Source organism: Magallana gigas, chromosome 6 (assembly GCF_963853765.1).
Source record: "Magallana gigas chromosome 6, xbMagGiga1.1, whole genome shotgun sequence".
Taxonomy (NCBI): domain Eukaryota; kingdom Metazoa; phylum Mollusca; class Bivalvia; order Ostreida; family Ostreidae; genus Magallana; species Magallana gigas.
In genome coordinates, this window is record NC_088858.1 from 48,569,461 (window position 1) to 48,596,759 (window position 27,299).

Below are 27,299 nucleotides of genomic sequence, written 5' to 3' on the forward strand. Positions count from 1 at the left end.
CATTTTGTATTCTGTTAATTACTTGCCTTTCCATCTCTTAAAAATAAACAGAAAAGATCAACACAAAGTCGTCTTCATTTGTTCCAGTATTTATTTTCATATAATCGTCTATACATAGCAAAAAGTTGCTCGCATGAAGCTCAAGGAGCTGCAATTGAAAAAAAATGCGTAAAAGAATGGAGAACAGATTTATTTACAAATTGATGCTTTAAATATGAAGTCCCCCAATATCTCAACAATTCTTTACTAACCTTTGCTGCAAGTTTGGTTAGGTATGAGGCTCCTCAAGTAATCAGCCGTACATCTTTGACACACGTCATCACTGATAGACACGAAGCTTCCCTCATTTGACACCGTGACGCATTCTTCCACTGTCTTACCACGTGGCACCTTGGTACGTCTGCCTCGCGTGCTGATAACGGCCTGAGTTTGGCCCTCAGATGACGCCGTCACTATCGTGTACTGGCATTTTGCCAATACGTCCGAGTTGTACTCGCAATTTCCGGTCAGCTTGATGGTTGAGCCACACGTGCTGTAAGTTGTCTGAACTTGGCACTTCTCACCTTTTCGTAAAAAAAGTAGAAAATAGTTAGCCTACTACTCCCATAAGATGTAGTTTCAAAGATAAGGTCTAAATGTACGTTAAAGCACCACGCATACTGCAGAACAGTATCTCATTCATAAATTATCTATCCACTAAAAGGTACTGTATGCAGTATTTTAACATTTTCTTTAAAAATTTCCTACCTGGCGTGCCTGATGGTGGTTCAGGAATATAAGGGAAGTCGTCCAGTGGTTCGTCGGTTCCTGAAATGAAATGTGACATTGCAATATTTTCTTAAATCTTTCCAAGAAGCCAAACTAATACAAACAGAATACTCCCTGGATGTACTAAGTACTTACGTGTACATTTGGCAACTCCGTCCCCTTCAAAGCCTCGGTTACACTGACACTTATAGTCCCCAATCACGTTTTTACATCGAGCATTCTTATGACAAGTCATGTGACGTGTCGACAACACCATTTTGTTGGTGCCGCCATCTCGAACACACTTTTGTATAATATCGCAGCTCGTTAGTGGACCAAAGGAATCAAGCTGCAACAAAGATAATGATACTTTATCATATTTCAAGCATTCATACTTATATTGATTATTATACCCGCACTTTCTAAAGAAAGTTCGGGTATATTGTTGTTACCCTGTTCCGTCCGTCCGTCCGTCTGTCCGTCCGTCCGTCCGTCCGTCCGTCCGTCTGTCACGTTTTACTTTCTCAAACTGCTCTTACATCTTATAAACTAGCAAACTGAACTCTTGGAGTTTGATTTGGGGTATCATGTTGTTTTGTAAAAAGGTTTCAAAAATTCTCTGTTAGTCCTGGGGGTCAAATAATTGGTAAAAAATGACGTTTTTTCACAAAAAACCTTCTTCCTCGAACTCCTCCTACATTTTCAAAAGTAGACAAATCATCTTTTGGAATATGTTTTAGGGTATCCTATAGATGCGCAATAAGGTTTCGGAATTTTCAATTTTGTCCTGGGGGTCATTTAATGGCTAAAAAATGACGTTTTTTTTTACAAAAAAACTGGTTTAAAAAACGTCATTTTTTTTAAGCAGTAGCCAAATGATCTTCTAGAATATGATTGGGGGTGTCATATTGAGGCATGATCAGGTTCCAGAATTTTTTTTTTAATTAAGGGGATCAGTGGGCAACAAAAAATGACGTTTTTTGGCAAAAAAAATATGGTTCCCAGAACTCCTCTTACAACTTTTGGAGTAGCTACGTCATCTCTTGGGATATAATTGGGGCTGTCCTATAGATGTGCAATAAGGTTTTAAAAATTTAAATTTCATCCTGGGAGTCAAATAGTAGCAGAAAATTGACGTTTATCACTAAAAAAACAAACATTGATCCAAGAGCTCCTCTTATGATTTAATGGATAGACAATCATATCTTGGGATATGATAGGGACTGTTCTATAGATGTGCAGTAAGGTTTTCAAAATTTAAATTTCATCCAGGGAGTCAAAATGTTGCAGAAAATTGACGTTTATCACTTAAAAAATAACATAGATCCTAGAACTCCTTTTATGATTTAATGGATAGACACATCATATCTTGGGATATGAAAGGAACTGTTCCATAGATGTGCATTACGGTTTTGAAAAATTAAATTTAACCCTGAGGCCCATTACCTACCGGTACATACCTTTTGATGCCCTTTAAGGATCAAGAATATATATGGTTAAGGGGTGGGGATCTCAACCGTTTTCGAGATATTCGTGCACTTCCTGTTTAAGGGGGGTCATGACCACCCCCGGGGCCCATGACCTACATACCGTTTGATGCCCCTTGACACAAGGAACAGGAATATATATGGTTTAAGGGTGGGGATCTCAACTGTTTTGAAGATATTAAGGGACTTGCTGTTTGAGGGCATCAGGACCACCCACAGGGCCCATGACCTACATAAGATTTGATGCCCCTTGACATCAGAAACATGAATATATATGGTTTAGGGGTCATGATTATAACAGTTTCTGAGATATATGATAATTTCAAATTCCTGGGGGGTGGGGATGACCCCAGGGGTCAGATCTAATAAACCATATTGCCAGTAACAGCCAATATATGATGATGAAAACCCTATATTATTATCTTTGTCCGTTTTCAAGTTACCATTTACAATAGAGTCTATGATTCTTCCTACAAGGTTCAATGTTAGACCCCACACCCTTTTGACACCCCCCTCCCCCCCCCCCCCTCCCCCGAAAAGTGGTTGTCTAACCCAAAATGAGAAAAATCAAAGCAGGGTGCACAACTTCATGTAGATTTGCAGGCCTATCATATCCTAGAGTTTTGTACAATTATGTTCAGCAATCTCTGAGAAACAAGTTCAGAGCGGGAAAGAAGAAAAAGAAGATGAAGAATATATACATGTATTAAGAACCGTACAAAAACAATAAGTCTCCAAACTTCATTCAGGAGACTTAATAATTAATAAAGATTAAATAGAGATAGGATCATCAAACATCAATAATTTAAAGATAATTGACAATTTCTGATTCTAAGGGGGTCAGGATGACCCCTTAGGGTCATGACTTACATGCCATAATGATCTAATGCGCCTGCATGACCTAAGGAGGAATAATATCTTTGGATTAAGGTGGGGATCTCAATGGTTTTTATGATTTGATAATTTCAGGAAGAGCACTTGGGATCATGACCTACATACCATCTTAAATGCCTTGAACAAAGAAACAATAATATAATATGTACATGATATATGATTCAATTTAAGAACCCAGATATAGATCAATCATCTGTTTTGTAATACTTCCTATGTATATATACATGTACATGTATTAGTTTGTGTTTTGTTCTATACTATTCATGTTCATGACTGTAGTATGGCTTAGTCTTATTTTAAATTATATTAAAAAATTGTCAAATATATGACTTGGAACCCCCACTCCCAAACAAACTCAAATATAAACTGTTCTCACCCCCCCCCCCCCCCCCCCCCCCCTTCCTTGTCGAATAATCTATTAAAATCAAAATATAATTTGGGTGTCTAAAAACTTTTATAAACTGGTAAAAAATGTTATTCTTAAAAAAAATTACATTACACCTTGCATAATTGACAAATGATCTATTGAGATACGATCAGAGGTCATATTTCTACCTTGGGATCAATAAGTAGTATTCATTGACAAGTTAAAATTAATTAATTACAATAAATGATTCAAATTATAAATGTTTATACTCCACATTCATCCCCCCCCCCCCCCCAATCTAACCTGCTTATAAAGATTCAGTCTTCTTTTATTAAAATACATTCTTACATGTGTACAGTAGCAAATTTTAAATCATTTCTTGATTGCTTTTTCTCTCGTGATTCACATTAACATTTTGGAAATTGCTTAATTCAATTTTTAAGATTTATAAACAAAATGTTATATGCATCACTGCCATGTGTATTCACCTATTTTGGGCAATTGTAAAGTCTCCTAAACAAAGCAGTGACATCATTAGGCTAGGAATTACCCACATGGATCAAACACTACTGTATCACATATGAATAAGATAAAATACATTATTATTTCTAGTTCTAAAATGTCAGGGTGTCTCCAAGGGGGCATAATCTTACAATACAATTTTACGCACAATGACACAAAGAGCAAAAATAAATTAAACGGTTTAGGGATGATGATCTCAGATCTCAGAAGTTAACAAAATATACAGTGTATCATATCATTTCCTATTTCATAAAGGCGGGGGGGGGGGGGGGGGGGGGGGTGGGGGGTTTAAAGACAACACCTGGGGGTCATTAATGTACTTTACACCAGTTGATGCATCATAATGACTTTAGAAGATATTTTGTATTTTCCTGTTTCGTGGGGTCAGAACAGTCCCATAAGGTCATGACCTACATTGTATTTGATGCATTATAATACATTAAGAAAGAAATACTCCTTCCTTCCTATTATTACTCATATAAAAAATATAAGTGTCTACACTTACTTACATATGTAATACACAAATTTAATAAGAAATTGTTTATACAGGGTCAATATGGGGTCAACTCAACAGTGCATGCAGTCTGACAAATGAAAAAAATAACTTTTGCAACTAAAAATTAAATGACAGAAACTTTACAAATGCGATAGGATAGATAACGATGATAAGCTTATTTAAATATTAAAAGATGATGATACAGTATGCTGTCAAAGGGAGATTACATTTAGAAAGTGAAAGTAGAACTTATATACATGTGTATGTATTTATATACATGTGTATGTATGCTGGCAGGAATCCCATGCTGGCATCTTATTATATTGTGCTACTGCTACTTCATGTATTATGCTTACCTAAATTGGTCAACATCATAATGATAATCCAATTAAAACACAATAATGAATTCCTTTAGCTGATCTTAACTACCGTAATCCTTTTCTGCATACGGAAAACGCAGACATGTATGAATGGGTGTTGCTAAAACGCGGAACGGAAAACGGAACGGAATGGAAAATATCATCACGTTTATCGCTTAAAAAGGGTATAGACTGGCCAGAAACGATTTACTTTGTATCTTTTATTTATATCTAATGAATGATTATCAACATGTTGCTATCTTATTAATATTCATATGAATGTCTATCAATTATAGCATTGTATTCATTCGGCTTTAGTTGAGTACGAAACGGAAAAATCAAATGCATACGAATTGTGAAACATTAACATGATTAAACGAGCAAATTAGCTATAACTTTTTACTTATTTCTCTTATATGGTATTGCTAGCATATTAGCGTAACGTACGCAGTTGGTGAAAGCGTTTTATGCGTGTTTTGAGTATTTTTATATTATTTTCAAATATGATGTACATGTATATACTTACATCAAAATTGAATTTTCGGTGTTCTAGACGATCTTTTATCATACAGACGATACAGTATCATTGAGATGGAAGAAAAAAACTGTAGGACTGACGACATTAAAAAGTTAAAATACAGTAAACATTAAAATACCCGGGAATTTGTGAAACTAGTAATTTGTGAAACTAGTATTTTTAGCAATGCAATTTTGTTTACGTTTGCATTACAAAGCATGCAGTTGTTTATTCCAGCAGCTATATACATATGATCCGAATAGAGAGCTCTAAACGTTGCCTGGTTTGATTTTCCGATTATATATTGGGACTATAGTCTGTCGATCCCAAAATATTCATGCAGCACATTTGGACGATTTATAATGGAAAATGTTGACATCTTTTCTCCATGTGGAAGTCACTCAGAAGACCTTGCACAATTTTTCAACACTATCATCCGGGTCTGTTAAAATGCAAGACCCCGACCGTAGACTTCTTTATTTTTAGCCGTGTATTTATACCAGCTGATAAGCTAGAGAGGACGTTTTAAAGAAAGAATAATGAGAATGTTTAATGCTTCTAAAAGAGAATCGCTTGAACCCTGAGGTATATATAAATATACAGCAAAAAGTGAATCGAGGATATTTTGGGACAGAATATAGTGGTCAATGCATGTACTGTTAATTTTGAGGAAATAAATATTCTTGAATAAATAATCTAATATTGCTAATCTTTCAAAAAAAAATTAAAAAGGTACATAAAGTATATCGTTTTAGCATACTTAACAAATCTATGAGGTAAATAACATTAGATAAGATTTTCCGTTTTCCTTCCGTTCCGTTTTCCGTTCCGCGTTTTAGCAACACCCATGTATGTATACACGTGAACCCATCTAATCGAAGAGCTGGGTAAAACTGGTACCCGCTAATGAGACATGCAAACCTGTGTTGTGTACGTAACTTCAGACAAAGATCAGTCATTTGTAACATGCATGTATTTTTATGACCTTATCAAATCCACTTCCACTATTTTATTAGGTAAATAACAGCTTTAAGTTGGTGCAGGACACCTGCATATTGTGATGTACATGTATACTTCCTATTGAGATAAACAATAAAGTATGTTGAATATTGATTAAATATTTACCCCCCAAATAATGTTACCTAACATTGAAGCGCAATGGGTTAAAGCGTTTACATGTCTGTAAGAGCATTGGGGTCCAAGGTGTATTTTTGGTAATTTACGAATTTTCATGGGGAGGGGGGGTCTGGACCCCTCACTCCCACCCCTTCTCTAAATCTGTGCACACGATGATGTTCATGTAGGCACACAGAAGCAAATCTAAAACCGGCAACCGCCACGGGGAGGGGGCATAATTTAATTTTTAATTTTGTTTGTAATAATTATATAGACCATTATACTTCCTATGACATAAAATGTGAAGATTATTGATTAACTGAAAATTCAATGCAAACAGTTCTACCCCAAATTGCACATAAAGTGCTGCTCATGTCACGATGTGTATTATCATATGGGCAGGGATCTCATCCTTCAGTTATGAAAATTATAATTTTTAAATGTATTACCGGAGTTTGCATGTAGCCTTCATTTTTAATTAAACTGGTACAAAACAGTGTTATTTAGGGGCAAACACATGGTGCGGGTATTACTGTCTAATGACAGCATCTAGTTTTTATTTCCAATGTCTTAAGAAGTGTAAACAGTTTAAATTCAGTCAAAGAATCTTACAGGGAAGTACTGGTTGTTGTAGAAACATCCACAGTCGTCCTCCACCACACACTTCCCGCCACTGAGCACGTGCCCTTCCTTACACTCACAGCCCTCCTGTGGAATGGCCTCACATTTGCTGTTTCCTTCAGGATCTGCGCAGGTGCGCGGACAGCCGACTATAGCCGGGTTGTAGACAGAGTTCTCAGGGCAGGTCATGGCTAAAATTAAAATCATTTATGTTAAAATATCGGAATATTAAATCATAAGGTGAGTTAAATTTGCAAAAAATAACCCTGACGCCTTACGACAGAAGTTACTCCTTCTCCACACCACCTTCCCCAGTCCCTTTGTGAGGCACAGCTCTGCGAGGGTCTCTCCAGCCATACACGCGGTCTTCATGGCGAATTCAGGCGTGTCCTCATAGGAACAGACGTCATCCACACAAGACTGGTAAAGATCACGTGCCTCTTCCTCATTAGCCTTTATACAGCTAGCGAACGGTCCGTTCTTGTCCAGCAAAACACCACAAAACTCTCTAGATGTTGCTCTCTTGGACCACAATGATGAACATTTGAAATCAGGATCTTTAGTTTCACATCTAATTTAGATACAAACAACCAGTTTTAAAAATGTCATAATATATGACTTATGGTTAAGAATGTCGACATATTACAAATTAACCATGAACTGACTTAAGTTTTGGTTTACGCATACTTTTCACCAGGATTGGCCACATCGTCGAACACTTTGAAGCTGTCTCCGATCAGGGAATACTTGTTCCGTCTGCTGGATACGTCATCACCCGCCTTGGTCCTTAAGTCGTCTTTCTTATCGTTACAGTTACCACACAATCCCGTCAGACGGTCGCCATATTGCTTAGGAACGGAAAGGGACACGGCGTGTACACCGTCAAAGCTCACGACGACTCCACACGATGACGTCACTGTCAGGTAACGCCCCTTGGTTATCGCCTTATACATACCGTTAGATGACGCCCATGGCGTAAACATCTCTACTCCGTTAATCTGTTAAAATTCTTTGAATTAATAACTTCTCAAACTCTATATTTGTTTTGCAGCAAGAAAATATTCTTCGATTTGCTAAACCTTACCGTCAGTCGCTTCTTCTGAAGCAGACGTATATTATATCCGGGTACTTTAACATCCACTAGTCGTGTGAAGGAAACTTTAGAGTTTTCGTGCCGTTTGACGTTTTTGACCTCCACATTGAATGCACATTCGTCCGTGGAATCAAGCTTGGACAGAGTGTATTTGCATTCTCCCATAAAGTGGATCATCTGGCCGTCAAAGGTACGGTAATGGGGATCACCGCTTGCCATGCACGTACAAGACTCTGAGGGACCGACGGGGAAAATGTTATAGTGTCAATATTAAAATTTTTGATTGATTGTGTAACGATAAGGAACCAAACAGAAAAAACATATTTTGGCTAAATACCTTGGCACGTGGTCACTCCATCGCCAAACAAACCTCTGTTGCACTGGCAGATACCATTGTCACATCTAGCGTTCTTGTGACAAAGATATTTCCCACCACACAATTCTGAAAAAAATGTGACAATATATACCGGATGCGTACCTTGATGATGTCAGACACACTGATTAATAACAATGAGTACTTACTTTTGCACTCATTGACACCGTCCCCGATGTATCCATCCTTACACACACACTGACGGACGCCGTCTTTCAGTCCACACATACCGGAGGGGTGGCACCGCTCGTTCACACCGAGATCCTCGAAAACTGACTCGCCATCTCTTCGAACACACTTTCTGGTGGAGGTGCAGTCGTCTGACACAATGACTTTATTCAACTGAAATCACATAAACAGGAAGAGAAAATGATCAAATCAAACTCCATATTTTGCAGTAATATGTACACTGTAGAGGTCATTTGATACGGCTGACCCCGACCAATATATTGTGTACATTGACGGTATTATTGATGTTTATGTTGGGAAGTAACTTACTGGTATGTAGTCCCCGTTGGCGGCTTGGCATCCACACTCGGTCTCCCGCACACACTTAGTACCACTTAGGACGAAGCCGGGCAGACACTCGCAGCCCTCGGTGTTGGGAAGGTTACAACTAGCAGGGGCGTTCGGAGTGGTACAGGTGGCAGGGCAGCCACTAATTGCGAAACTGTATCGCTGGTTAGCTCCACATTTTATCGCTGAAACACACAATTGTACTCAGATAATATTGTTCTTTACTTAAAATGTGAAACATCGCAATCATCAATACTGGTAATTTTCTGCAAATGTGAGGAATGATCGATTCATACCAGATATAATGATTGTTCTTTGTACCAAATGTATTATCGGATAGGGCTTTATTTTTAGATTTATCTGATAGAAATTTATATCAAACTGAAATCTTACGACAGAAAGCAGACGACCTCCACTGGATATCGAATCCACTGGCCTCACATATAGTCTCAAGGCCCTCAGCTGCACGACACGCAGCTTCCGTTCTTTTCTTGACGTCATCAAAATATGAGCAGACGTCGAAGATACAAGATTCAAACATCTGTTTAGCTAATGTTGGTTTGTAAGCCAGACATATATTAAATGGAGAACTTCTTCTGGTTTTGGGGTTGAGGTATCCGCAGTGACTTTTGTCTGTGGCTACTTCTTTCATCTCCTTTGAGCACTGGACATCATCTTCGAAGGTTTTGCAGCTATAGTCAACAGAAAAACAAAATTGCTGATGAGCATTTAATAGTCAAATCCACAGAGAAAGACGCCATTAAGATTGATACTAATTATTCTTACACAGTAGTTGGTTTATCCGAATCATCAGGAATTTCATAGCTTTTTCCAATCAGGACATATTTGTTCTTTTTCCAGTAGACATTCACGCCCTCTTTCGTCTTGTAATCATTCTTTCTCCCGTCGCAGTTTCCACAAAGACCCTCCATTTTTTTGCTGTAGGACCTTGGTACTCCAACGTGGACCACCGACTTGCCGTCCCAGTTGACGTAGATGTTACACTTCGTGACGACTTGGACAAATCTTCCACTCATCACTACCTTCAGGTCGCCATTGTTTTCTGACACAGGAAGGAACTTCTTGACTCCATCAATCTAAAAATAAACCAAATCAAACAATTTTTCTCCCCGAAAATGATAAAAACGCATAGCAATATCTTTGAAGGAGGATGGTCTGAATAACTGCAGTTATTTTAATTAAAACAAGAGGCCCATGGGCCACATCGCTCACCTGAGGAACAATAGGTATGATAAAATCAGCTCAATGGAGTCATAATACAAACTATCTGGACAATATACAATAATTCATGTAAATCCTGTATAAATAAAATCCATTTTCCCCTGGATATTCTTATGTTTATAATCATTAGTCCCTTTTCTAACAGGATGATTTTATGGTCATATCATGTGTTGAGTATTGCAGTTCTCAAAAAGATCCCTAACAATAGTTTATATATGGGATGTAAACGTACAGTAAACTCTCAACCTTCTCGTGAGGCCAAAGAATTGTCCTGGGGCCAAAGTCTTAACAATTATAAAGAATCATCTGGCTGATTAGTTCCTGAGAAGATTTTTAAAGATTTACCCTATAAATTCCTTTGTTAAACTTTGACCCTTCCCCCCCCCCCCCATTGTGGCCCCACCCTACCCCTGGGGATCATTATTTTCACAACTTTGAATCTACACTACCTGAGGATGCTTTCACACAAGTTTCAGCTTTCCTGGCTGATTAGTTTCTGAGAAAAAGATTTTTAAAGATGACTGTTTATTCCTATGTAAAACATCGACCTCCCATTGTGGCCCAAACCTACCCCCAGGGGTCATGCTTTTCACAAATTTGAATCTACACTAACTGAGGATGCTTCCACACATGTTTTAGCTTTCCTGGCTAATTAGTTTCTGAGAAGAAGATTTTTAAAGATTTACTGTATATAATCATATGTTTAACTTCAATCCCCCATTGTGGCCCCAACCTACCCCCAGGGGTCATGATTTTCACAACTTTGAATCTTCACTACCTGAGGATGCTTCCACACAAGTTCCAGCTTTGCCTTCGAATTAGTTACTGAGAAGAAGATTTTTAAAGATTTACTGTATATATTCCTATGTTAAACTTCGATCCCCCATTGTGGCCCAACCCTACCCCCGGGGGTCATGAATTTTACAACTTTGAATTTACACTACCTGAGGATGCATCCACACAAGTGTCAGCTTTCCTGGCTGATTAGTTTTTAAGAAGAAGATTTTTAAAGATTAACTGTGTATATTCCTATGTAAAACGTCGATCTCCCATTGTGGCCCAAACCTACCCCCGGGGGTCATGATTTTCACAAATTTGAATCTTCACTACATAAGGATGCATCCACACAAGTGTCAGCTTTCCTGGCCAATTAGTTTCTGAGAAGAAGATTTTTAAAGATTTACTTTTTATATTCATATGTTAAACTTCGACCCTCCATTGTGGCCCCACCCTATCCCCAGGGGTCATGATTTTCACATCTTTGAATCTACACTACCTGAGGATGCTTCCACACAAGTTTCAGCTTTCCTGGCCAATTAGTTTCTGAGAAGAGGATTTCTAAAGATTTACTCTATTCATTTGTTAAACTTCGACCCCCCATTGTGGCCCCATTCTCGGGTGAGCTAAAAAGGTTAAGAGTTGGTTTCTGGAAGAACAGATTTTGAAAATTTTCGTAATAAATATTGACAATTTTTTTACTTTTTAAAGCGCTAAGCATAGCTCAGCCCTTTATTGTCGTTAGACTTCAACTTCCGGTGCATCGAATAACCGCCCCCTCTAAGCAAAAGTATACATCATTTAAACTGGTTAGGGAACCAGTTTCAGGGGTTTATGCACATAACTGCACGGGCTATTGTGAATCTAATTTACGGGTTATTGTGAAATTAATGTACGGGGCTTACATACATCATTGCAGGGACTGTCATGCAGTGATGAGGAAATATAGTGCGTATACAGAAGCTGAAATGCTATATACATATATCTGTTATATACATACAGAAGCTGGGTTAGCGCTTTTCAGTACTATCAGTACTTTGATTTAATCTTTAGCTTTTAAGATCTGTGTACAAACATAGAATTGTTAGCAAATCTCTGTATCTTGCTTATAATTCGAAGCAAACACTCAAAAATGGTTAGTAAATAGAAATTGTTAACAATTAAACACAAGAAACATGCACTACATGTATAACAAATAAAGAACATAATTTATTTTTTCGAAATGAATCATATATATACATGTATATACCTACATATTTCCGTAAGCGATATCAAACTCTATTTAAACTGAATAAACTAGAGAAAATGCCGAGCATCTCAACAAAAACCTATTGCATTAATCTACCATTACGCAAAAAATAATGCCGAATTACCGATAGAATGAATTGTATTTCAGTACTCCTACATCAGATTTTGCTTAATCTGCGCAGGTAAACAGTTAACGTAACTGTTTGATTTACCGAAGTCTCTGTTTGATTTGATACGTAAAAATCACGAAATACAGACGACAGTTTCCAGGTTACAAAGCATAAATAATGAAAACGAAACGAAAATCAGAACAAGCTAACATCAACGTCATGTGTGAAAACTGTCAACGCATTGAAATATTTAGCCTCAATTTACTTCACAAAATCGGCACCAATATATTTTTCATGTTTCAAAAATTTCCCTTCATACGCGAACTGTTGCACAACAAGCAAATTCATCATAGTCAGATCGACCCTTTTTCGTATAATGTCATGGCTGCTTTAAACAAAGAACCTCGTTTTAGAAGTATGGAATACGAGTCTTGGTAAAATGGGTAAGCAAAACCGGGCCGTGGCAAAATAAAAGCCGGGGCAGATCGGCAATCGTCAATTCCAAATACGCATTATTTTGCAGCAATATTTACAGCAAATACAAATATACTGGTCCATCAAATATCCTGAAATTTTAATGAGATTGGCAGATTAATAACTGCTTATCTTTTGTTTTGTCCAGGCCAAGTCTTGTCTACCCATTTTACCGGAGGCCAATCCGAGGCTATTAAACTGATTGAAACACGCCTTTCCTTTATTATTATTTTCGTAATAACTCAGATTTGAAACAGAATTAGACCTTAATTTTTGCAATTTATATTTTCCTTCCCATAAGGATAATTTATGCTAAACTACGTTGAATTGGAATCAGTAGTTCTTAAGAAGATTTTTAAAAATGCACCCCCCTTTTTCTACAGTTTCAAGGTTTTCTCCGCTTTGAATACAGATCGGACTTTTATTTCTGCAATTTATATTCGCCCTCCCATAAGGATGCTTTGTGCCAAATTTGGTTGAAATTGGATAAGCGGTTTTAGAGAAGAAGTTCAAAATGTAAAAAGTTTACAGACGGACAGACAGACGGACGGACGGACGGACAGACGGACGACGGACAAAAAGTGATCAGAATAGCTCACTTGAGCTTTCAGCTCAGGTGAGCTAAAAAGTAGAGTGACGTACAAAGACTTTGTGTCCGGGAGCTAGTCGCACTACTTTGCCGTATATCTTGACATCAACGGACCGGGTGTAGGCGACACGTCGATTCCTTCCTCTGTGTTCGTTCTTAACCTCCACACTGAACGCACACGGGTCGTTTTTGGTGAGGGACTTGGTCATCAAGTATTTACAGACCCCCATGAAGTGAATCATCTGACCGTCATACGTTCTGTAATGCGGATCACCAGTGGCGCTGCAGGTGCACATCTCTGAAGAAATAATGGTAAATGAAACAGCATTTAGTATTGTCGGATCATAATACTTTCTCTAAACCTCCATCAACTGCAAGTTTATATATTAGGTATTGTACAAGGTAACAGCTAGTCAATCATATATAACAGAACAATTTAAATATAAACTTAAGCAATTTTCAATAGTATTATTATCCCCTGACTTTTTATCACCGTTGTTTATTTGGGTAGTTATCAGAATGTGACTTACTCTGGCAGCTGTTCTCGCCGTCTCCGTACAATCCCCGCTTACACTGACACTTCCCTCTCTTACAAGTCGCCTTCTTGTGGCATCGGTACTTGCCACCACACAGAGCTAAAATATAGACATCATGCGTTTAGCTTAAAGATAACGCAAACTTTCTATATGTACTCATATCAGTATGGGATATCGGGAATTTTTACTCACGCTGACATGATCTGTACCCATCCCCAAAGAATCCCTCTTTGCAGACACATTTCCTATCGCCGTTGTCGTCTAGCTGGCAGTCGGCGTTACGGTGACAGCGGCGACCAGACGCCGTTTTGACCAGAGCAGCTTTCCCGCGAACTTGCTTACACTCGAACGTCTGAGCACAGTTTGGAGCTTGTATCTTACTACCAATCTACAAAAAGAAAACTCGAAGTTAAAAATGAAGTTTAAATATTTTATAAATTGAAGCCAAAGGACATATTTGATAGTTGTTATATATGGGAACCCAAATGAAAAATAATAGGCACCGGAAAGTAGTCCCCTTTCTTGTTTCTGCATCCGCATTGGGCTTGTGGTACGCATGCTCCGTCACTCATTACGAATCCGTCCTTACAAAAGCATCCCTCTGTTGGCTCCAGAGTACATGTGTCCTCAGCATTCGGGTCCAGACACGTTGCTGGGCAACCCGGACCACTCGCCCGGTACTCGGCGTTTTTGTCGTCGCATTTCAAGGCTGCAAAATAGAGGTTTCCAATAAACATTAGAACTCGTTAAAAACCATTTATTCCAAATACGGAGCATTTATATTTTATATATATAAATGTATGACGTCTCAAGGACACGTACGGCAAAAATCTGTGCTTCTCCACGTTACTGTGACGCCATTATCAGCACACTCCTCAGCAAACCCCTCCACAGCTTCACACTTGGCAACGTCTAGATTGCTGCCCTCTAGTGAGCAGACGTCAATCCGGCAAGACTCAAAGAATTCCTCAGAAATTTTCGGGAACTTAGCGATGCACTCTGCAAATGGTCCTTTCTTATTTTGAATCCATCCACAGTATTTGTCTGTTGCAAGAAGGTTACTCATTTTGGCGTCACACGTATAAACGTAAGGAGTATCGTCTTCCGTTTTACATCTACAGGAATCAGGTAATTAACAATGTTAAACGAAAGATTGATTGATTTTAGTTTTTAACACAAAATAATGCTGATACTCACAATCAGTGCAGATACACAAATGTACTAGCATACTTACTTTTCTCCCTCAGCATCTTTGCCACCTGCCACTTCATAACTATTGCCGATTAGTGAGTACTTCAGTTTCTCTCTGCTGACGTCACGTCCTGTACTGGTTCTCATGTCGTCACGTTTACCGTTACAGTCCCCACACAGACCGGTAAGTTTCCCGCGGTATGAACCGGGAACAGTCACCGACACTGCGTGTACCCCGTCAAAGTTAACCTTCACTCCGCAAGATGTCGCCACCTGAACAAAACGTCCGCTTCGGAACACCTTCAGTTTCCCGCCAAGCTCATTAACAGGTAAAAACTTCTTTTCTCCGTCAATCTACAAAATCAATAATTCACAATATTTATAACCATTATTATTGTTATTTCGTTAAAAAAAGATGGAGCAGAAACGTACGTGTGAGAGTATTTGGAACTACTTCGTTTTAAATTATGCACGGATAATTACCACAACAACGCCTTTCTTTCGTAACCCTATACTCTTCCCTAGAATCTTTAGCGTGACTCTGCGCGTGTATGCCACACGTGTATTTTTGTTTCTATGCTCGTTCTTCACGATCACGTGGAATCCACAGGGGTCGTTGGACGTCGTTGATTTTGTCAGCGTGTATTTGCACGTTCCCATAAAGTGGATGATCTCTCCGTCATACGTCTTATAGTGGGGATCTCCGTTTGCCATACAGAAACATGACTCTAAATGAAATAAAATAATTCATTGATTATCACAAAATGAATATTTATCAAACATGAATATTATCATTTTCCAAAGAAACATCCAAAACAAACTTACTTGTACAAGAGTTGTATCCGTCACCATGGAAACCACGTTTACACACACACTTTCCTTTCCTACACACGGCGTTTTTAGCACATTGTCTTCCGCCGCAACCTGGCTCTTCTACTACTATGGCTAAAAAGTCATGAAAATTAAATATATTTTCAACAGCTATACATTAATTTCAGCTTAACTCGTGATCACGCACTTTTAGTTTTATTTTGCATCCAATCCAAAGGTCACTTTAATATGAACTATACAGACATACGTTTACACGTGCGGACTCCATCCCCCGTGAATCCTTTGTTACAGATGCACGTCCTTTCTCCGTTATCGTCCAGCCGACACTCGGCCTGTTTATGACACTTGCGTCCAGTAGACAGCTTAACGAAACTGGATTTACCTCCCCTGTTTCTACACACAGAGGCCGATCCGCAATCCGTGCTTTGTAATTTAGCGCCAACCTAATAAATAGTGTGAATATTTTACACATCAATATTAATGTATAATAACACTTTAATACACACGGTAATTTTGTTGATTTTATTTCTTTTGACTTTTACTAGTGCATTATCAAACGTTATATATTTTCAATGACCACAGTACCGGATAGTAGTCTCCGTTTTTAGTTTGACATCCACACTGTGTTTTTGGGACGCATGCGCCGTCACTCAATAGGTATCCAGCCTTACAGAAACATCCTTCCTGGGGTTCCAGAGTACACGTGTCCTCGGCTTTCGGGTCCAAACACGTGGCCGGACAGCCCGGCCCACTGGCTTTGTACACAGAGTTCCGGTCGGTACACGCAAGCGCTAAATTAAAAAAGAATACTAGTTGTAGCAATATTTTACTTTTTAGTCTTAATTTAATAATTCAGTTAATACCAAATGTGCTTACATTTGTTTTTACCTGAAAGCTTTGTTGGTATCATTGTATTTACCTCAAAACATTTAACGTTGTTTGTGCTTTCATTTAGGATTTCAATCAAAGTCAAACATAGAATTTCAATAAAAGTGTTCAAAATTTAAGCAGTTAAGATTTTAATTCTTTTTTTTTTGGATGCTTGTTCCTATCTCTTCCTATGATTATGTCCTTACGACAAAATCGTCTGCTTCTCCACGTGACTGTGACGCCATTGTCAGCACACTCCTCAGCAAACGCCTCCACAGCTTCACACTTGGCAACGTCTAGATTGGCGCCCTCTTGTGAGCAGACGTCAATCCGGCACGACTCGAAAAACTCTTTGGAAATTTCCGGGAACTTGGCGATACATTCAGCGAATGGTCCGGATTTACTTTTTATAAGACCGCAATACTTGTCTGTCGCAAGCATAGCGTTCTTTCTCTTGCTACAAGTGAATGTGTCTGGGTCTTCCAAAGTTTTGCACCTATTGAATTTAATGAACAACAGCAAAAAAAAATAAATGTAAACAATAGAGGTTTTTTTTAAACTAAAATAAATTATGTACAGAATTGACTTACAATGCACAATATCATTGTGGAAATTATTTACAGAAGCCCATATCGGAAAGGGTTAATGTAGGCAACACATTCTATCAAAATCTTAACTAAATACCGATAAATTTGTTTTCACTAATTTCAGTTCACTAAAGCAAATGCTCAAATTAAGAGAAAAGATTAGATTAATTGGATGTTGAAAACATATCTGCTTGCAAGAAAAAAATCATGGCTAGATGCAAACATCAGTAAACTGTAGAAGTCATACTTTTCTCCCTTGGCGTCTTTGCCACCTGCCACTTCATAACTATTGCCGATTAGTGAGTACTTCAGTTTCTCTCTGCTGACGTCACGTCCTGTACTGGTTCTCATGTCGTCACGTTTACCGTTACAGTCCCCACACAGACCGGTAAGTTTCCCGCGGTATGAACCGGGAACAGTCACCGACACTGCGTGTACCCCGTCAAAGTTAACCTTCACTCCACAAGATGTCGCCACCTGGACAAAACGCCCGCTTCGGAACACCTTCAGTTTCCCGCCAAGCTCATTAACAGGCAAAAACTTCTTTTCTCCATCAACCTTTTAAATCAAATATTAAACAAAATTCAATGTGATGTCGTATAGAAAAGGATAAGAACAGAAATGTGAGAGAGTAAATTGAGAATCACATTATTTTCTCGCGCAATATGTAATATGCTACAACATTAAGTGATGAAAAGATTTCTGTGTGTTCCCATATAACTGTTGGAGCACCGTTTGCTTTTTATCTCAAACGTTAAGTTTTTGCCATTAAAAACTGTAAATGATGTAGGGAAAATGACTAAAATTGATATATTAATGATTTAATTTTGTCTTGAATGTGTTTAATTAATCCATTATCATAAAGCTCAAATCTGATTTCAATTTGCTCATCGCACACTTTATATGAGCACGTCACAAAATTTATAGACAAAAAATATAAAAACTGAAAAGATTACTTTTCAAGTACTTTAAAGTACTTTACTAGTATCAGATCTCAATCTCTTCAGTATGTTGGATAATTCAACCTTAGTTTCCCGTAAACATTATTTTCAAAATGAATTATTCCTTACAAAAACTATGCCGTTCTTTCTTAGTCCAACGGTCTTCCCTAGAATCTTTAGCGTTACACGGCGCGTGTATGACACACGTGTATTCTTGTTTCTATGTTCGTTCTTCACGATCACGTGGAATCCACAGGGGTCGTTGGACGTCGTTGATTTCGTCAGCGTGTATTTGCACGTTCCCATAAAGTGGATGATCTCTCCGTCATACGTCTTATAGTGGGGATCTCCGTTTGCCATACAGAAACATGACTCTGATTGAGGTAAGAATGGTTATTGTATAAAGATAAAATGAATATTTAGCAAACATGTATATCCAATTCGAAAGCAACTTCCAAAAAAAAACTTACTTGTACAAGAGTTGTATCCGTCACCATGGAAACCACGTTTACACACACACTTTCCTTTTCTGCACACAGCATTTTTAGCGCATTGTCTTCCGCCACATCCCGGTTCTTCTACTACTATGGCTACAAATTTAATTAAAAATCAGATTACCTTATCATTTTTGGATGATTAGTGTTATGCATTTTTACGGAAGTGTTGATATATTTATTCCAGAAGAAACATTGCAAACATACGTTTACATGTGCGGACTCCATCCCCCGTGAATCCTTTGTTACAGATGCACGTTCTTTCTCCCTCCTTATCCAGCCGACATTTGGCCTGTTTGTGACACTTACGCCCAGTGGAAAGCTTAACGAAACTCGATTTACCTCTCCTGTTTCTGCACACAAAGTCCGACCCGCAATCTGTGCTTCGTAATTTTGTGCCAACCTACATGTGACATAATATGCATTACTTCGAAAAATTCATAGCTCATTGAAAAACATGATAATTTGTAACGTTTCTGATTGTATTCCTTTTGTGTACTGCTAGAGTATAATTAAGGTGGGTTTTCGTTTTCGATAATAACGTTACCGGATAGTAGTCTCCGTTTTTAGTTTGACATCCACACTGTGTTTTTGGGACGCATGCGCCGTCACTCAATAGGTATCCAGCCTTACAGAAACATCCTTCCTGGGGTTCCAGAGTACAGGTGTCCTCGGCTTTCGGGTCCAAACACGTGGCCGGACAGCCCGGCCCACTGGCTTTGTACACAGAGTTCCGGTCTTTACAACTGAGCGCTATTTAGAAAAAATACAAATTTTTACAAATAAATTTCAAACGAAAAGGTTTTTTTAAGGAACCTTTGTCCATTTGCACGAGATAATATTTCGTTGTTTTTTTTAAGATAACATGTCGTTTTCACAAAACATTTGGTATTCACGAATAAAAGCTCGTAAAAGATAATATATCGTTTTGACGAGATAATAAGTTGTTCATACGCCATAAATTAATTAGTAGTTTTTACAAAAACATTTTTCCCTGGTATCTTTCAAAATATAAAGTTACCTATCCTAAATGTACCACCGTATGTATTTTTGATAAGTACAATTGTTAACACAATGGTCATGCGATATACAGATCCTTGCACACAAGATCTATCGGACCACTATAATCTATCGAGCGTTTTGACAGCGATTAAAATGAAAAGTGTTTTACTTTGTCACACATGCGGAATTCGTATTATCTGCAATAAACTTTGATTGTATAAGGGTTGACACCTCAATAGTTCGACCAGTATGCACATTACAATTGGGGTTACTATTATTTGCTTTTATTATATCTTGTGTATCAATGTTTTTTACTTACGACAAAATCGTCTGCTCCTCCACGTGACTGTGACGCCATTATCAGCACACTCCTCAGCGAAGGCTTCCACAGCTTCACACTTGGTCAGGTCTAGATTAGCGCCCTCTTGTGAGCAGACGTCTATGCGACAGGACTCGAAAAACTCTTTGGAAATTTCCGGGAACTTGGTGATACATTCAGCGAATGGTCCGGATTTACTCTTTATCAGACCGCAAAATCTATCGGTCGCAACTATAGAGTTCATTCTCTTGCTACATGTAAATGTGTTTGGGTCTTCCAAAGTCTTGCACCTATTGTTTTGAATGAAAAAATAAGTCGCCACTTTTAAAAGAAACCCATTTTGTCAAACTAGGGTTTGAACTGATATTTCAAACACAGTATACTAGTACAATTGTTCATCAGAAATGATTCACTTTGATCCAATATTTAAATGGTTTGGAATGTCCTTGTTTATCGTTAAGTTATGATTACAGAGATCCTTCTTTAGTTCACCATTCATTTTTAATTTAGTTTCAAACCTAGTATTATCTGTCATATTAGTAACTTCTCCTTTCTCGACAGTCGGTGATTATTTGGTGCATAAATCTAAAGAATATATTTTGTATTCAAGCGAATGACCTTCCTCATTTGGTTAATACATATAAGCTATTGCATATAAGAGGACTCAATTTCCTCTCATTTGTAATAACGCCCAGGCTTTTCAACGTATCAACGTTTCAAAATATAATTTTGCATGATAAAATAAAAACATCGCTATTTACATTTGAAGATATATTTCCTTACCCGACCCAACAGAAAAAAAGCAAAACAGTCTGTTTAGCCACATTTGTATTAATTTTTCTTATATGATCATATAAAAAAGCAGAAACGTTCATGTATAAACATGTATATATTTAAATTTGCAAATACCAGTATGCTTCCTTATATGAACCTAAAGCATAGCGAATATGTACGTTCAATTAAACAATACAATGCTTTCTTTGGTGATTCATTCGGGATATGTAGGTAGCGATCATTCCAGAAAAAAAATTATATAACCCGTTGACAACAATGCTAAAAAGTTCATTGGTATATAAACTTTGTTGGTACGTAATAAAATCTATTGAGAAGCCCTTCGGGCATCATAGGTTTTAATCACGTGACCAACCAAGTGTATATTCCGGTGAACCATTTGACTGGCTGTTTTTTCTTATATAAACTTTTTAAACAAGTTTTAAGGTCACAGTTTGACGTCACAATGATCTTATGATCTTATCGTTCAGGCTTATGATTTGACGGAAGGTTGCATTACTATTAATATAACATACGGGTATGTTTATCTTTCTGGACGGTATACATTTCTTAAACGTTTTTATAAGTAATAGACAGCAATTTTAAATACTTCAACGAGAAATGAACTTGGTTTGAACGAGATCAAATTCTGTAAAGGCAGAAGCGCTTCTCATAAGATTTAGTCAGATACCAACCAAGTTCTAATCCCTCTGTTCTTTTGAATTCTATTTGTTTATTTTTTAAGCGATTGCAATTGCCTACTTCTTTCCTGAAACTTCCGAATCGTCAGCCACTTCATAACTATTGCCGATTAGTGAGTACTTCAGTTTCTCTCTGCTGACGTCACGTCCTTTTCTGGTTCTCATGTCGTCACGTTTACCGTTACAGTCCCCACACAGACCGGTAAGTTTCCCGCGGTATGAACCGGGAACAGTCACCGACACTGCGTGTACCCCGTCAAAGTTAACCTTCACTCCACAAGATGTCGCCACCTGGACAAAACGCCCGCTTCGGAACACCTTCAGTTTCCCGCCAAGCTCCTTGACAGGTAAATATTTCTTTTCTCCATCAATCTGAAAGAACGCAGGTTTAGCAATTATTGATTAATACCGGTAAGTGTGTCGATATCTGTCTTTGTATTTATGGATAAATCAAAATTTAACAAATAGTTGCATTTAAAACCTTACCATCACGACTCCGTTAAGCCGCAGACTGACTCGTTTTCCGAGGGTGTCGATGTCCACCTGACGAGTGTAGGAAACGTGGGTTTTCCCGCGGCGATGCTCGTTTTTTACCGTGATGTGGAATCCACATGGATCCCTCACTGTCATTGATTTCGTCAGCGTGTATTTGCACGTTCCCATAAAGTGGATAATCTCTCCGTCATACGTCTTGTAGTGGGGATCTCCGGACGCCATACAGAAACACGACTCTGCAAATTAGCCAGGAATGTTATTGAGTATAGAGAGAGGTTGTCAGGTAGGAAATTGTCAAATGTTCTCATTATTATGTGGCGTATGTAAAATCTGAAGCTGGTTTTGCTTATGGTTGTGTCAAAGTATTAGTTAACAAAATATAAAACAGTGCAGTGCGTACTTTGGCAGGAATTGACACCGTCACCATGGTAACCACGTTTACATTTACATTTTCCCCGGACACATCGTGCATTTTTGGCGCATTTCCCACACGATGGTGTACTAGTATCCACTTCGTAATGAAAAAAAGAAAGAACACGAATTAGTTAGACAAAATTAGATAATTTCTGGATAGTTAGACGCAGAGTTTAAAGTGAATCTATACAAAGACTGGGGATTTTTATTTCGAGAGAAAACATTTTAAAACTGCAAAATTAACAGTTATGCACTCACATTGGTACACGTTGATTCGCCAGGAGGCGCCACATTTCTCTTTAGAGTTACCACTGCATGGGTAAGAACACTCCTTCTCAGGCCTCTTCCGGTATTTCCTCATTTTGTTACCACAAAAACATTCGTTGCGGTGCTGATTATAAAAAGTCATTTATTAAGGTATAATGGAAAATGAAGCATTTTGAATTGACGAAAACTAGGAGTGATTAACCACTTTTCATCAGAAATGTAATTTTGTATCCAAACATATAAACGGTTTTGGAAATAATACAAGTCCGTAAATTCGTGGGCACAGTCGCATATAATATTCAAATTACTCATTTTGTTGTGACTGAAATGTGAAAGTGGATAAAGCACCAAATATAAGATGACTGTATATAATTAAACTTTTTAAGCTAACTGAGGGTGCGATTCCACCAACACTTTAGGCAGTTATTTTTAAATTTTGTTATGAAAATATTCAACTTTGATATAGCTAGAAATTGTGCTTTTGTAAAGTTATATCATATCTTCTTAAACTAAAACTTATTTAGGAAAAAATGTGAACTTTTCATTACTATTACAATAAAGTCTATGACATTATCGCCATCTGGTTCCCCTAATTTCTTCGATTTTATTGTATTTTTAAATTTCCCGCTCTTACCTCCACTCCTGCGTACTTCTTTTTCTGCTTCCGGCAGTGTTCTTTACAAGCAGATATGGTTAGTCGCGGCATCCGGGTAAACTTCTGATCCAACAGACGAGCACCTTTGTCTTCATAGCAACCAATGTAGGTATCTAAATATGATTTGTTAACATATTATACCAAATGGGCGCACACGAGAACTTATAAAGACGCTACTAAAATTGAGGCTATCATTTTGTTTTAATTTAAGGTAAATTTCGTAATTTATGGTGGTATGGGACACCTGTCGATATAAAGGTGGATAAAAGTACATTACAATAAAAAAAAATGTTCACCGTTTTAGATTTTTCAAATTTGAAATATTTGACAAAAAGATACGTTTTTTTAAAAAATATTTGGAAAGGTAAAAATTATAAAACCCCAACGGTATTCGAACTCATGACTTAGATCCGTAGTTGAGCTTCACTGTTATGTAACAATCATGGGAAAGAAAAATAATGATAGGATCAATTTTGATTAACTGTTATTTTGATAGGAAGCAAGTCACAATATGGAGATTTCTTATATTAACTTAGATTATATTTCACTATTAAAAAAACTTGCAAGCATAATAACATCGATTGAATGCCTCGACTTTCAATTTTTGCTATGAGTTTGGTATTGAAGATTTATTAGCAAGACTATCAAAGTCATATTCATTGAGTTTAAAGCTCATATTTGATTTTTTTTTAATTAAAAAAACGTGATATTAAGAAAGAGTAAGTGTATATAAGACTGAAAACATTTGGACCTCAAGTAATTTTTCTATATATTCTTATCATCAGTATGAATAATACGGAATTACATACTATATGCATGGGGGATCTACATGCCGACTTATATACCACTAAATTTGGTTTCAATTTCGGGTGGAATTTCTTACCTTTCGTTTTTGGAGGTTCCTCTAAAACGGCTGAAAATTAAAATAAGATAAACGTATTTTTATTTAAAATATATTTTTTTTTCGAAATTACAACAACTATGTGTTCAGGAATTAATGGTTATCTGAGTTTCAATAAAGGATTTTAAACTGAATCTAGAATGCATGAATGTTAAAACTTACCCTGACAAGCGTACGTCAATTCCAAGTATTTAGATGTCCCTCGGCAAGGATCACCAAACACGGTATGTGATGCGTACACACTACAGGATCGTCGGCCGTCGCACTGCCCCCTGATTTTTGCGAGAGCATTTTTTGCCGAGCAGCGCAGGGTCCGAACAATACCTCGACATGTCTTGCGATTAGATCTGCCATAAAAGGCGGTGAATACCCGTATATTCGATCCAGCTGGACACGAAATCGTCCTCTTTCTATTTCCACAAAGTGTTACTTTTGAAGAACCTTAAAGTACAAACAAATCAGAATGATAATTTAAGGAGATATCTGTTTCAATTTATTTAATAAAATATTTGATTTTTATATATTTTTGATGTTAACATAGGCATTTTGACATTGTAGTTAAAAATCTTAAAATCTTTGCTGACCAGGATTTTTTGGATCTATTTCATCGCTAATATCACTCTTCCCGCCACTTCCTTTACTTTTTCCACCACTTCCCTTGCTTTTCCCGCCACTTTTCTTGCTTTTTCCTCCACTCCCCTTGCTTTTACCGCCACTTTTCTTGCTTTTTCCTCCACTTCCCTTGCTTTTTCCACCACGACCTTTACTTTTCCCACCTTTTCCCTTGCCTTTTCCTCCTTTTTGTCTACTTTTCCCTCCCCGCTCTTTACTTTTTCCGCCACGTCCTTTACCTTTTCCTCCTTTTTGTTTACTTTTACCACCACGTTCCTTACTTTTACTTCCCTTTTCTAAACTTTTACCGCCTCTCTTTTTACTTTTTCCGCCCTTTTCTTTACTTTTTACACCGCGTTCTTTACTTTTACTTCCTTTTTCTAAACTTTTCCCGCCTCTCTTTTTACCTTTTCCGCCCTTTTCTTTACTTTTTACACCGCGTTCTTTACTTTTACTTCCTTTTTCTAAACTTTTCCCGCCTCTCTTTTTACCTTTTCCGCCCTTTCCTTTACTTTTTACGCGGCGTTCTTTACTTTTACTTCCTTTTTCTTTACTTTTACTGCCTTTTTCTTTGCTTTTCCCGCCCTTTTTCCCGGCACCTTTTACAATTTTCAATAATTTTGGATCTGGTTTTCGCGGGCTTTTTTTGGTTTCTTTTTTCCGTATTATCGGCAATACTTTCTTGATTTCTTTTACCTTTCTCTTAGTATCTATACGTTTTGGTGCTTTTGCAATAGGTTTCCGAGGACTTGTTTTTATTTTGTCCTTCTTTCTTATTAAAGGTAACGCTTTCTTGACTTTTTTCTTGTCATCTTTCCGTTTTGGTGCTTTGATAATGGGTTTAACTGCACTGACCTTGCTCACTCGGCCTTTCAGAACCCCTCTAATAACCCCCTTCCCTTTGCTACCTCCCTTTTTACTTTTCCCTTTTCTCTTCTTCCCTGAAATAAGAAAAATATTCAGCTTCCATTGAAAATGACCATAAACGTATCTTATGAAAATGTTATTACATGAAACAATGTGCCGAATTAAATGAATATATCTAATTAAAAGATTTAAACATATATAATCGTACCTTCTACCTCCGCCGCAATAATCAAGATTACAAGGAGAAGAACGCAGATGAGACGAAGCCTCATTTTGACGTGACCTCCGGGGAATGGATAGTTCGTTCCCCTCACACCTTATATATACTCCTAACAAACGATTTGACCGGGTCCTCAAAGGGATGCATACCTACGCACATCCGAAAAACAATTGTAAATAAAGCAAATTTTTGAAGCGTTAAAAATTGTTTTAAGGAATGGATTGGTTAATTCGTTTTTTTTTTTATTAATTTTGAAAGAAATATTGAATCAATATAACAAATTATATATTTACCCCATATTTACCCCGTATCGTTTAAGTTTAATATTTTGTCAAGGGTTCAGCATCTGGAGACATGAAATCGACACAACACACAAAAGAATAGATACTTCTTTGTAGGCAATTTGATCTTTTATCGAAATTAAACAAGACTGTATTATTAAGGTCTAAATGCTGTAATTAACTGGCAAACACGCGCAGCTGTGATAAAAACAATAATGGCCGACCACGCGGTCACCGTGAAAGAGGTTACGAAATCAATGTATCAAAACAGACACAGTAAGAGCTTGAACGAGACAATAAATAGTACGGACTGTTGTTACATGATTAAAGAAATTAAAGAAAATGGGGACAAGGTATACATTAATTCAAACTAATTGCGAGTAGAATAGATTTATTGAACGAGTCAACATACGTCATTGTTTTACCTATGCAAGTAGTTTGTTCGCCTGGGATTAAGAATTTGTATGGTGTTGCAGAAATTTGATATGCATGTCAAAAACATTCACGATAGACATCTGAATTATGTTTAATTTAAGAAATGCACAAATTATAATTATGCATTGATTTCTGTATATACTGTAGATGTTGACACATGACACACAAATCCAAACAGCGTATAAGTAAAACAACCGAGGTAAGAAACTAAGAAAATGTACATAAAACGAATTAATACATTGAGATACCTTTACAATTATAAAATGCTTCAAGTCAAAATTCATAGACAAAATTAAATAATAAATGTATAGTTATAGAGATTTTTGGAAGATTTCCATTAATTACATGCTGAATGTAAGTT

General features: G+C 37.4%; 1 protein-coding gene across 1 annotated transcript; it reads right to left on the bottom strand.

The window, feature by feature from the left end:
* Window positions 1–73: 73 nt before the first annotated feature.
* Window positions 74–26,360, bottom strand: LOC105321540 (zonadhesin). Its single transcript, XM_011419856.4, has 39 exons — window positions 26,211–26,360; window positions 25,108–26,076; window positions 24,686–24,964; window positions 24,506–24,535; window positions 23,602–23,735; window positions 22,959–23,091; window positions 22,687–22,797; window positions 22,278–22,522; window positions 21,853–22,163; window positions 20,320–20,609; window positions 19,546–19,751; window positions 19,206–19,401; window positions 18,975–19,094; window positions 18,634–18,878; window positions 17,811–18,121; window positions 17,183–17,472; window positions 16,692–16,897; window positions 16,354–16,549; window positions 16,101–16,220; window positions 15,759–16,003; window positions 15,319–15,629; window positions 14,907–15,199; window positions 14,588–14,793; window positions 14,277–14,472; window positions 14,079–14,183; window positions 13,602–13,846; window positions 9,895–10,205; window positions 9,502–9,800; window positions 9,091–9,293; window positions 8,742–8,934; window positions 8,557–8,661; window positions 8,211–8,452; window positions 7,814–8,124; window positions 7,405–7,697; window positions 7,118–7,317; window positions 904–1,096; window positions 748–807; window positions 252–563; window positions 74–148 (listed from the first exon to the last, which is right to left on the bottom strand). Exons 1-39 carry the CDS (start codon window positions 26,272–26,274, stop codon window positions 141–143), a joined length of 8,787 nt encoding a protein of 2,928 aa, XP_011418158.3. The 5' UTR covers window positions 26,275–26,360; the 3' UTR covers window positions 74–140.
* Between the last annotated feature and the right edge of the window lie 939 nt (window positions 26,361–27,299).

Coding starts and splice junctions, on each gene's coding strand:
- LOC105321540 (XM_011419856.4), bottom strand. CDS start 26,274: ATGAGGCTTCGTCTCATCTGCGTTCTTCTCCTTGTAATCTTGATTATT. Junction 8,662..8,741: donor CGGTGTCAATGAGTGCAAAA/GTAAGTACTCAT, acceptor CATTTTTTTCAG/AATTGTGTGGTGGGAAATAT. Junction 808..903: donor CGGAGTTGCCAAATGTACAC/GTAAGTACTTAG, acceptor ATTTCATTTCAG/GAACCGACGAACCACTGGAC.